At 46.1% G+C, this 12,752-nt stretch overlaps 1 protein-coding gene across 5 annotated transcripts in view; it reads left to right on the forward strand.

Annotated features, from left to right (window-relative positions):
* Positions 1 to 12,752, forward strand: part of LOC137368157 (RING finger protein 145-like) — a 42,309-nt gene that overhangs the window by 18,016 nt on the left and 11,541 nt on the right. For 4 of the 5 annotated variants that reach the window (XM_068028705.1, XM_068028703.1, XM_068028706.1 and 1 more), the window contains 3 exons: positions 1,436 to 1,576; positions 10,822 to 11,004; positions 11,850 to 11,997. In XM_068028705.1, the coding sequence (XP_067884806.1) occupies positions 1,436 to 1,576; positions 10,822 to 11,004; positions 11,850 to 11,997 (472 nt within the window). The remainder of the gene's footprint in view (positions 1 to 1,435; positions 1,577 to 10,821; positions 11,005 to 11,849; positions 11,998 to 12,752) is intronic. The other variant, XM_068028704.1, reaches the window with a different exon arrangement.

Below are 12,752 nucleotides of genomic sequence, written 5' to 3' on the forward strand. Positions count from 1 at the left end.
GCTAATCTGCTTCTGAGTGATGTTGGTTGACGGATAAATATTGGTCAGGTCACCTGGGGGAAGACTCCCTGCTTTTCTTCAAAATAGTTACCGTGACCTCGGTTTGAACATCCAAAAGTCGGCACCAGTGACAGTGCAGCACTTCCTCAGGACTGCACTGGAGTGACAGCCTCAGTTTTTGTGCCTGGGTCTCTTGAGTGGGACTTGAGCCCACAACCTTCTGACTCCGAGACAAGAGGGCAGCCCACTGTGCCGCAGCTGACTGCTCACAGTCTTTATTGCAAGGGGACTGGAGTACAGGAATAAAGAAGTCTTGCTACAGTTGTACAGGGTTTTGGTGAGACCACATCTAGAGTATTGTGTACAGTTTTGGTCTCCACGTTTAAGGAGGGATGTACTTGGAGGCAGCACAGTGAAGATTTGCGAGATTGGGCCCTGCAATGAGGGGTTGTTCTATGATGAGAGGCTGAGTAAATTGGGCCTATATTCTCTGGAGTTTAGAAGAGCGTGAGATGATCTCATTGAAACATCTAAGATTCTAAAGGGGCTGGATAGGGTAGACACTGAGAGATTATTTCCATTGGTTGGGGGATCTAAATCACGAGCACAATTTCAGGATAAGGGGACCGATCATTTAGGACTGAGAGGAGGAGAAATTACTTCACTCAGAGGGTCGTGAATCTTTGGAATTCTCTAACGCAGAGGGTTGTGGATGCTGCATTGTTGAATACATTTCAGGCTGGGATAGACTGATTTTTGGTGCGTCAGGGAATCGAGAGGTATGGCGAGCGGCTGGAAAAGTGGAGTTGATTCCTAAGATCAGCCATGAGCACTTTGAATGGTGGAGCAGGCTCGATGGGCCATATGGTCTACTCCTGCTCCTATTTCCTGTGTTCCTGTAATCACAGGTGGCCACTTTCACATATTGATCTCAGGGAATCAATGACCTGACTGCACGTGGCAGGCAGTACAGCTAAGCCCAATTCCTGCATTCGCTAGAGGTAAGCAATCAGCATACTTTCCAGCAGGGTTCACTTAGATCGCAGTAGGGAGGAGGAACCTGGGCTGCTTTTTGGCTTCTCACCCAGAGACTCAAATGAACTGATTAAAAACAAAGCTATCTTTGTAACTTTCATAAGGGAATTGGGTATATACTTGAAAAGGACAGATTTTCAAGACTTCAGGGGAAAGGGCAGGGTGAGTGGGACTAATTGGATCACTCTTTCTAAGAGCCGGCACGAACTCCATCGGCTGAACGGCCACCTTCTGTGCTGTAAATTTCTATTCTCGCTGACACCTTCAAAAATTTGTGTTTGTAAAGCCCCAGCTGTGTGTCTCTTCCCACTTTTAAAAATATCTGCATCCTATCAAGTAGAGTGATATGGACCTTGTTGGATGTTTGTCTCTTTGACCTCTTGCCTTTGATCTCTTGCAGTGTGGCCGGATGTTGTGTTACTCCGTACTCACTGGTTGGCCTGACGTTCACGGTCTCCCGCCTGTCGCTGGGTTTGCTCACCCTGTGCAAGTTTTATCTACAGGGATATTCGGCCTTTATTAATGGCAACCTCATGCATAGGTAAGGGAATGACTTTGGCTTGGGCTTCTCCAACAAAGGTAGAAGGAAAGAACTTGCCTGTCTACAGCGCCTTTCACCATCTTGGGACACCCAAAATGTTTTACAACCAAACTCTTTTGAAGTGTAGTCACTGTGATGATGTAGGGCAATGGACCAATTAGCACACTGCAAGATCCCACAAACAACCCATGTGATAATGACCACATAATTTTTTTTTTAAGTGATGCTGATTGAGGGATAAATATTGATCAGGCCACTGGGAAGACCTTCCCTGCTGTTCTTCAAAATAGTGGCCAAGGGATCTTTTACATCCCACCTGAGAGGTGCAGTCGGGGCCTCAGGTTAATGTCTAGCCGGAAAGACGGCACCACCTGCAGTGCAGCGCTCCCTGAGTAGGACAGGAAGCTGGGAAAAGGTGGAGGAGTGGCTCTGTTTATTAATGGTATTAGCACAATAGAGAGGGATGACCTAAATTCAGGAGACCAGGATGTAGAAGCAGTTCGGGTAGAGATGAGAAATCATAAAGGCAAGAAGTTACTTGTGTGAGTGGTGTACATGAACCACACTAGGACAGGGTATAAAGGAAGAAATAATGGCCGCTTGTCAGAAAGGTATAGAGATAATTATGGGGGATTTTAACCTGCATGTAGACTGGAAAAGTCAGATGGGCAGAGGTAGCTTGTACGTAGAATGTTTTCGGAATAATTTCTTGGAACAGTAAATTCTGGAGCCAACCAGATAGCAGGCTATACTAGACCTGGTATTGTGCAATGAGATAGGATTAATTAATGACCTCATAGTTAAGGTGCCCCTTGGTAACAGTGATCATAATATGATTGAATTTTACATTCAGTTTGAGGGAGCGAAGCGTGGGTCCAAGACCAGTATTTTAAACTTAAATAAGGATAATTATGAGGGCATGAAAGCAGAGCTAGCTAAAGTGAACTGGCAAATTAGGTTAAGGGATAAGTCAATAGAGATGCAGTGGCAGACATTTAAGGGGATATTTCAGAATACACGGAATAGATACATTTCAACGAGAAAGAAAAATTCCAAGGGTGGGACCCGCCATCGTGATTAACTAAAACAGGTAAAGATAGTATCAAACTTAAAGAAAAAGCATATAATTGTGCAAAGATGGGAGGTAGGTCATAAGATTGGACAGAATATAAAAAACAACAAAGATTGACTAATAGATTGATAAAGAAGGTAAAATTAGAGTACGAGAGAAAGCTAGTGTTATGACCAGGTGAGAAAGGTGTCTAGGGGTCTGTTACTATCTTCACCTGGTCTTATTGTAACAGGGTTTAATTTTAAACAGTGTTTTGAGCTCTGCCTTTGTGAATCCTTATTCACAGCTTTCCAATTATGAGACAAAGAAACCAAGTCACACAGGTTTTCTCAGGTTTAAGGCAGAAAGATGAAATTTTATTAAAACTTAAACTCTAATACGGTTCACGTCTATGGATTTATGATGCACCCACGCTAGCATACACATGCGATACACACATGCAAATAGGGACAGAAAAGAGGAGAGAAAAATATAGTAGAGAGGGGTTTGAGGCAATATCAGAAGAGTTTGTTTACTGTGCTTCAAGCTCACTTATTTGTAGCCTTGCTGTTTGTCGGGGCCCAGTGTTCTTCTTAAACCTTGTTCACGTAGGAGACTTTTTTCTCTTTGAAGTTCACGTGTTTTCACAAGATTCAGTTCCCTGGGAGGTGAGCAGGCAGACAGGAGAGGGTTCTGCTTCAGTTCCAGGAGCACACGGCTTTGTCAGTTCAAATCCCTTGTTGGAAGTTCAAATCTCAACAGGTCATGTGACTAAAACTGGTCAAACCACTTCTGTGTTTGTAGATTCTGCTATCTCAGCAGTCAGCCTGGAATGTTAGCTCCCCCACCTTGAACATCTGGTAATCAATAGTCCATTGTTGTTTGGATAGGTCGGGGCATGGCCCTTTGGCCCTTGTTCAAACTCTGCTAGTTACTGCAAATGTCTTTCCAGTCAGGGACTTGCAATTTTAAGTTTTAATGTTCATGTGGCAAAATCATGTGTGCCTCAGTCTTGGCAGGTGGGGGTTTTGCCTGACACTAGTTAGAAATATAAAGACAGATAATAAGAGTTTCTATAGATATTTAAAAAAGAAAAGAGTTAACGAAGTGAGTGGTCCTATAGAAAGTGAGTCTCTCTCTTCTCTTTGGCCTCCGTGTCTCGAGACAATGGGTAAGCGTCTGGAGGTGGTCAGTGGTTTGTGAAGCAGTGCCTGGAGTGGCTATAAAGGCCAATTCTAGAGTGACAGACTCTTCCACAGGTGCTGCAGATAAAATTGGTTGTCGGGGCTGTTACACCGTTGGCTCTCCCCTTGCGCTTCTGTCTTTTTTCCTGCCAACTGCTAAGTCTCTTTGACTCGCCACACTTTAGCCCCGCCATTATGGCTGCCCGCCAGCTCTGGCGATCGCTGGCAACTGACTCCCACGACTTGTGATCAATGTCACAGGACCTCATGTCGCATTTGCAGACGTCTTTAAAGCGGAGACATGGACGACCGGTGGGTCTGATACCATTGACGAGCTCGCTGTACAATGTGTCCTTGGGGATCCTGCCATCTTCCATGTGGCTCACATGGCCGAGCCATCTTAAGCGCCACTGGCTCAGTAGGGTGTATATGCTGGGGATGTTGGCCGCCTCGAGGACTTCTGTGTTGGAGATAGGGTCCTGCCACCTGATGCCAAGGATTCTCCGGAGGCAGCGAAGATGGAATGAATTGAGACGTTGCTCTTGGCTGGCATACGTTGTCCAGGCCTCGCTGCCGTAGAGCAAGGTACTGAGGACACAGGCTTGATACACTTGGACTTTTGTGTTCCATGTCAGTGCGCCATTTTCCCACACTCTCTTGGCCAGTCTGGACATAGCAGTGGAAGCCTTTCTCATGCGCTTTTTGATTTCTGCATCAAGAGACAGGTTACTGGTGATAGTTGAGCCTAGGTAGGTGAACTCTAAACCACTTCCAGAGCGTGGTCACCGATATTGGTGGATGGAGCATTTCCGACGTCCTGTCCCATGATGCTTGTTTTCTTGAGGCTGATGGTTAGCCCAAATTCGTTGCAGTCTGGGGAATTAATAATGGATAATAAGGACATAGCAGATGAATTGAACAGGTATTTTGCAGCGTTCTTCACTATTGAGGATACAAGTAACCTCCCAGTATTCGCTGGAAGGGAGGGAGGAACTCAAGAAAATTACAATCAACAGGGAAGTACTGAAAAAATTGTTGGAGCTGCGGGCTGACAAGTTCCTGGGTCCTGATGGACTTCATCCTAGGGTGTTAAAAGAAGTGGCTAATGAAATAGTTGATGTGTTAGTTTTAAGTTTCAAAAATTCTCAATTTCGGGGAAGGTTCCGTTAGATTGGAAAATAGCGAATGTAACTCCTTTATTGAAAAAGGGAGGGAGACAGAAAGCAGGAAACTATAGGCTAGTTAGCTTAACATCTGTCATAGGGAAAATGTTAGAAACCATTATTAAAGACATTATAGCAGGGCATTTAGAAAAATTCAAGGTAATCAGGCAGTGTCAGCATGGTTTTGTGAAAGGGAAATCATGTTTAACCAATTTATTGGAGTTCTTTGAGGGAGTTACATGTGCTGTGGATAAAGGGGAACCAGTGGATGTATTGTGCTTGGATTTCCAGAAGGCATTTGATAAGGTGCCACATTAAAGGTTATTGCAGAAAATAAAAGCTCATTGTGTAGGGGGTAACATATTGGCATGGATAGAAGATTGGTTAGCTAACAGGAAACAGAGAGTAGGCATAATGGGTAATTTTCTGGTTGGCAAGATGTAACGAGTGGTGTGCCACGGGGATCAGTGCTGGAGCCTCAACTTTTTTTACCATTTATATAAATAACTTAGATGAAGGGACCAAAGGTATGGTTGCTAAATTTGCTGATGACACAAATATAGGTAGGAAAGTAACTTGTGAAGAAGACATAAGGGGGCTACAAAGGTATATAGATAGGTTAAGTGAATGGGCAAAGATCTGGCAAATGGAGTATTATGTGGGAAAGTGGGAAATTGTCCATGTTGGCAGGAAGACTGTAAAAGAAGCATATTATTTAAATGGTGAGAGATTGCAGAGCTCTGAGACGCAGAGGGATCTGGGTGTCCTAGTTCATGAATCACAAAAGTTTAGTGTGCAGGTACAGCACATAATTAGGAAGCTAATAGAATGGTATTGTTTATCACGAGGGGAATTGAATACAAAAGTAGGGAGATTATGCTTCAGCTATACAGGGCATTGTGAGACCACATCTGGAGTCCTGTGTATAGTGCTGGTCTCCTTATTTAAGAAAGGATATAAGTGATTTGGAGGCAGTATAGAGAAGGAATGTGTTACGAGGAAAGATTGGACAGGCTAGGCTTGGATCGGCTGGAATTTAGAAGAGTAAGAGGCAACTTGATTGAAACATATAAGATCTTGAGGGTCTTGACAGGATGGATGTGGAAAGCATGTTTCCCCTTGTGGGAGAATCTAGAACTAGGGGTCACTGTTTAAAAATAAGGGGTCGCCCATTTAAGACAAAGATAAGGAGAAATTTTTTCTGAGGGTCGTGAGTCTTTTTTTCTATTCATTCATGGGATGTGGGCGTCACTGGCCAGGCCAGCATTTATTGCCCATCCCTAATTGCCCTTGAGAAGGTGGTGGTGAGCTGCCTTCTTGAACCACTGCAGTCCATGTGGGGTAGGTGCACCTAAAGTGTTGTTTGGAACGGAGTTCCAGGATTTTGACTCAGCAACAGTGAAGGAACAGCGATATAGTTCCAAGTCAGTATGGTGTGTGACTTGGAGGAGAACTTGCAGGTGGTGATGTTCCCATGCATTTGCTGCCCTTGTCCTTCTAGTTGGTAGAGGTCGCGGGTTTCGATGGTGCTGTCTAAGGAGCCTTGGTGCGTTGCTGCAGTGCATCTTGTAGATGGTACTCACTGCTGCCAGTGTGTGTTGGTGGTGGAGGGAGTGAATATTTGTGGATCGGGTGCCAGTCAAGCAGGCTGCTTTGTCCTGGATGCTGTCTAGCTTCTTGAATGTTGTTGGAGCTGCACTTATCCAGGCAAGTGGAGAGTATTCCATCACACTCCTGACTTGTGCCTTGTAGATGGTGCACAGGATTTGGGGAGTCAGGAGGTGAGTTACTCGCTGCAGGATTCCTAGACTCTGACCTGCTCTTGTAATCACGGTATTTATATGGCTACTCCAGTTCAGTTTCTGGTCAATGGTAGCCCCTAGGATGTTGATAGTGGGGGATTCAGCAATGGCAATGCCATTGATGTCAAGGGGTGATGGTTAGATTCTCTCTTGTTGGTGATGGTCATTGCCTGGCACTTGTGTGGCACAAAATTACTTGCCACTGATCAGCCCAAGCCTGGATATTGTCCAAGTCTTGCTGCATTTCTACACGGACTGCTTGAGTATCTGAGGAGTTGCGAATGGTGCTGAACATTGTGCAATCATCAGCGAATATCCCCACTTCTGACCTAATGATTGAAGGAAGGTCATTGATGAAGCAGCTGAAGATGGTTGGGCCCAGGACACTACCCTGAGGCACTCCTGCAGTGATGTCCTGGAGCTCAAATGATTGACCTCCAACAACCACAACCATCTTCCTTTGCGCTAGGTATGACTCCAGCCAGCGGAGAGTTTTCCCCCTGATTCCCATTGACTTCAGTTTTGCTAGGGCTCCTTGATGCCATACTCAGTCAAATGCTGCCTTGATGTCAAGGGCGGTCACTCTCACCTCACCCCTTGAGTTCAGCTTTTATGTCCATGTTTGAACCAAAGCTGTAATGAGGTCAGGAGCTGAGTGGCCCTGGCGGAACCCAAACTGAGCATCACTGAGCAGGTTATTGCTAAACAAGTGCCGCTTGATGGCACTGTTGATGACACCTTCCATCACTTTACTGATGATTGGGAGTAGACTGATAGGGCGGTAATTGGCGGGTTGGACTTGTCCTGCTTTTTGTGTACAGGACATACCTGGGGAATTATCCACATTGCCGGGTTGATGCCAGTGTTGTAGCTGTACTGAAACAGCTTGGCTAGGGGTGCGGCAGGTTCTGGAGCACAGGTCTTCTGTACTATTGCCGGAATATTGTCAGGGCCCATAGCCTTTGCAGTGTCCAGTTCCTTCAGTCGTTTCTTGATATCACGCTGAGTGAATCAAATTGGAGGAGGCTGAGATGGATCATCAACTCGGCACTTCTGGCTGAAGATTGTTGCAAATGCTTCATTCAGCCTTATCTTTTGTACTGATGTGCTGGGCTCCCCCATCATTGAGGATGGGGATATTTGTGGAGTCACCTCCTCCAGTTAGTTGTTTAATTGTCCACCACCATTCAAGGCTGGATGTGGCAGGACTGCAGAGTACAGATCTGATCTGTTGGTTATGGGATCACTTATCTCTGTCTATCGCATGCTGCTTACGCAGTTTGGCACGCAGATAGTCCTGTGTTGTCGCTTCACCAGGTTGACACCTCATTTTGAGGTATGCTTAGTGCTGCTCCTGGCATGCCCTCCTGCACTCCTCAGTGAACCAGGGTTGGTCTCCTGGCTTGATGGTAATTGTCGAGTGGGGGATATGCGGAGCCATGAGGTTACAGATTGTGGTTGAGTACAATTCTGCTGCTGCTGATGGCCCACAGCGCCTCATAGATGCATTGCTAGATCTGTTCGAAATCTATCCCATGTAGCACGGTCGTAGTACCACACAACACGATGGGGGGTACCCTCAATGTGAAGGCGGGACATCATCTCCACAAGGACTGTGCGGTGGTCACTCCTACCAATACTGTCATGGACAGATGCATCATTAGCAGGCAGATTGGTGAAGACGAGGTCACGTATGTTTTTCCCTGTTGGTTCCCTCACCATCTGCCGCTGACCCAGTCTAGCAGCCATGTCCTTTAGGACTCAGCCAGGTCAGTCAGTAGTGGTGCTACCGAGCCACTCTTGGTGATGGACTTTGAAGTCCCCCACCCAGAGTGCATTCTGTGCCCTTGCCACCCTCAGTGCTTCCTCCAAGTGGTGTTCAACATGGAGGAGTACTGACTCATCAGCTGAGGGAGGGCAGTAGGAGGTTTCCTTGTCCATGTTTGACCTGATGCCATGAGATTTCATGGGGTCCGGAGTCGATGTTGAGGACTCCCAGGGCAATTCCCTCCCGACTGTATACCACTGTGCGGCCATCGTTAGACTAGCTTTTTAATTCCATATTTATTAATTCAGTTTGAATTCCACCTTCTGCTGTGGTGGGATTTGAACCCATGTCCCCAAGAGCAATGCCCTATGTCTCTGGGTTACTAGTCCAGTGACAATACCACGACGCCACCGCCTCTAGAATTAGACATGGTGAACCGTGGTGATGGGAGTGTGAATGGGGTGTGCGTATCATTGACTTGTGTCCAATAGGAGGGTTTGGGTGGCAATGAGGAGCTTCACAACTATGTGGGTGGAATTGGAGGTTGTATGAAGAGACTGAGATGATCCGGTACTCCATGAAACATAACGATCCGAGCACAATGTGTATTCAGCAGATGGAGAATCGCAGCCCATCAGTGGAGATGGGAGGAAAGATCTTCCCCTGGAGTTTTCCCTGGAACTTTGCCCTGGGGAGATTAAACGAGAGGGGTTGTGTCCATGCGGCATCGAATGTAAATGGTCTGTGGAAGAAGTAGGCTTGATGAGTCAAATGACCCTGTTATTGAGGCTTCTTTTCTGGTGCTGACGTGAGATTAGTCAGAGGGATTAGGTGTTGGTCCAGTCGAAAGGAGATTTGAAGGTAAGACTCGGTGAAAGGGTTTGCTTGATGTGTTGGCCAGACTGTTAGACGGAGCTTCTATTCCGGGACTTTGTTAACTTTGTGTTTTTAAAATTTTCCGGCTCAGTTTTACCCGCCGGTTTTCCTACTCTGACCTTTTCACCCCTCCTCCCCAGCCCTCCTGAACCAAATCATGTTGACTCCTTTACTGGTGCCAGTGTCCTCCGTCCTTTGCCGAGAGGCCATTTTTGCATCTAGGTCAGTCCCTGGCAGAAATCAGCCCCAAACTGGGAATTGAACTTTGTCTGTACATGGTCTGTGTGTGTTGGGATGAGAGGGCTGTCCTATGAGGATAGATTGAGTCTGTATTCTCTGAAAAGTTGGTCTCATTGAACGATGTAAGATTCTGAGAGGGTTTGATAGGGTAGATGCTGATGGGCTGTTTTCCCGTGCCTGATGAGTTTCGAACTAGGGAGTCATGGTTTCACGATAAGGGGTCAGCCATTTAGAACTGTGATGTGGAGAAATGTCTTCACTCAGAGGGTTGTGAATCTTTGCAATTCTGTATCCTAGAGAGCTGTGGATGCTCCGTTGTTCAAGTGATGGGGATAGGGCTGGAATGTGGAGTTCAGGTGAAAGATCAGTCAAAATTTTACTGAAAGACCAAGCAGGTCCAAGTCGCTGTATGGTCAACTGTGTACAGTTTTGGTCTCCGCATTTAAGAAAGGATGTACTTGCACTGGAGGCAGTGCAGCGAAGATTAACTAAATTGGTCCCTGGGATGAAGGGTTGTCCTATGATGAGAGACTGAGTAAATTGGACCTATATTCTCCGGAGTTTAGAAGAATGAGAGGCGATCTAATTGAGACATTCAAGATTCTGAAAGGGCTTGATAGGGTAGAAGCTGAGAGATTGTTTCCACTGGTCAGGGAATCTAGAACACGGGGACACAGTCTCAGGATAAGAGGTCAATCATTCAGGACTGAGATGAGAAGAAATTACTTCACTCAAAGTGTTGTGAATCTTTGGAATTCTCTATCCCCGAGGGTTGTGAATGCTCCATCATTGAATACATTTAAGGCTGGAATAGAAAAATGTTTGGTCTCGCAGGGAATCCAGGGATATGGGGAGCGGGCAGAAAAGTGGAATTGAAGCCCAAGATCAGCCATGATGGTATTGAATGGCGGAGCAGGCTCAATGGGCCATATGGTCTACTTCTGCTCCTATTTCTTGTATTCTGTGTACCCCTCTCCCTGTTTCTTATCTCCTTTGAGTTAGCTGGCCCATCTCATTTAAACAAGTTACATGAGAGGGAATCAGAGAAGTGTTTAGTTTCAGCATTTTCTATTAATGTCCCAACTTGTAGTTTTAAAAAAAAAAATCTGCACAGGGGTGTGACGCTACTTTCTATCCTGAACAGTTTTATTCTTCGCACAGGGGCGTGACGGAAGGTGTGACCTTTCTGCTGCTGGCCCTGCAGACAGACTTGATTGCTCTGCACATTCTGCAACGCACTTTCCTCCTCAGCATCATCCTCTTCATCATCGTTGCCTCCATCCTGCAGTCGATGCTGGAAATCACTGACCCGATGGTCCTTGCACTGGGAGCTTCCAGAAACAGGTGAGTGGGGTGGGTCGAGAGAAAAATGGGGTGAGGTGACTGGAGTCAGAACATGCCGATGTTCTCTTAGCGATCTTCTTTTCTCTCCTTCTGCTCTTCCTTGGTGTGCTACAGATCCCAGTTACCTCCCAGCACCTTGTCTCAAGTGTCACTTATCCCAGCCTGAGCTTCGAAGGTGAGTATACGCAAGCAGGTTGACCACTAGCAAGCCTGATTCCATTCTCGCATTGACTTCCATGTGTGCCCATTGGGGAGTTGCTGCGTGGCGATCAGGAGCTTGGGCTGCTCCCCCCGCCTCCCTGTCCTTGACCTTGGGCACTGAGGCCAGTTGTAGGCTTGGCTGAAACTCAGGAGCAATCAGGGATTGAATTGCGAACCTTTCCTGAGACTAGATCATCTGACTTTGCTACAACAAGGATATACAGTGACATCAGGAAGGGACACCGCCCCATTGCCTGAATTGGAGAATGTCCGCAGATCAGTAAAAGTTTCAAGAACAGAAGGAAGCCGTTACCATTGTGAAAACTCATCCAACTACCCTGATCTCTTTCCAAAACCCTGTATCTTCCTGTATCTATCTTCCCCTTAAAAGATACAATGTTTTCTGTCACAGAATGCTCCCTTTGGCAAAATAATCCCCAATCTCTGGTCTCGCTTGAGAACCAGGTCACAATTGCCGATCTACCTCTGAAACATGTTTCCGATCTCCGGTCTTCCTCAGGAACCGCTTCCCGGGTCTCCAGTTATGCGGTGTGATCTGAATTAAGTTTGATGGGACCACTCGCCCATTTCCAACATGAATTCCCTATTGTCTACCTTTTTTTGTGCTTTTTTTTCCCCCCCAGGAGTTTATGGAAGCATTTCCGTGCGGTCACTATGTGCCTTTTCCTGTTGGTATTTCCCAGTTTCATGGCCTACAGGATTGCACAGTTTTTCGAGATGGACCTCTGGCTGCTGATCATTGTCTCCAGCAGTGCACTGACCTCTCTGCAGGTGAGTGGGTTAAAGGGCACCTTTGTGTATTATTAATGACGGTGGCTTGGGTATATAGGCGCAATTTCAAAATTTGGAGATTACACCAAACTTTGAAACGTAGTAAACAGTGAGGAGGATCGTGACAGGCTTCAGGAGGACATAGACAGAGTGGTGAAATGGGCCAAGATGTGGCAGCTGCAGTTTAATGCAGAGAAGTAAGAAGTGATACATTTTGGTCGGAAGAATGTAGACAGGCAAGTTAAACTAAATGGTGCAATTTTAAAGATGGCACAGGAAGAGCGAGATCTGGAGTTTATGCACACAAATCTTTCAAGATGGCAGGGCAAGTTGATGAGGCTGTTTTTAAAAAGAGCATGGGGAGTACTTGGCGATATGAACAGAGACATTGAGTGTAAATGCAAGGATTTCTTTCCAGATCTTTGCAAACATTGGTTAGGCCTCAGCTGGTGTATTGTGTTCAGTTCTGGGGACCACACTCTAAGAAGGATGTCAAGGCCTTGGAGGGGCTGCAGAGGAGATCTACTAGAATGGTTCGAGGGATGAGGGGCTTGAGTTATATGGAGAGACTGGAGAAGCTGGTGGTCTCCGTAGAACAGAGAAGGTTAAGGGGAGATTTCATACAGGATTTCAAAATGATGAAGCAATTTGATGGAATACCTAAGGAGAAACTGTTTCTAGTGGCAGAAGGGTCTGGAACCAGGGGACACAGATTTAAGGTAATTGGGAAAAGAACAAGAAAGGAGATGAGAATT

This window comes from Heterodontus francisci, chromosome 1 (assembly GCF_036365525.1).
Source record: "Heterodontus francisci isolate sHetFra1 chromosome 1, sHetFra1.hap1, whole genome shotgun sequence".
Classification (NCBI taxonomy): Eukaryota; Metazoa; Chordata; class Chondrichthyes; order Heterodontiformes; family Heterodontidae; genus Heterodontus; species Heterodontus francisci.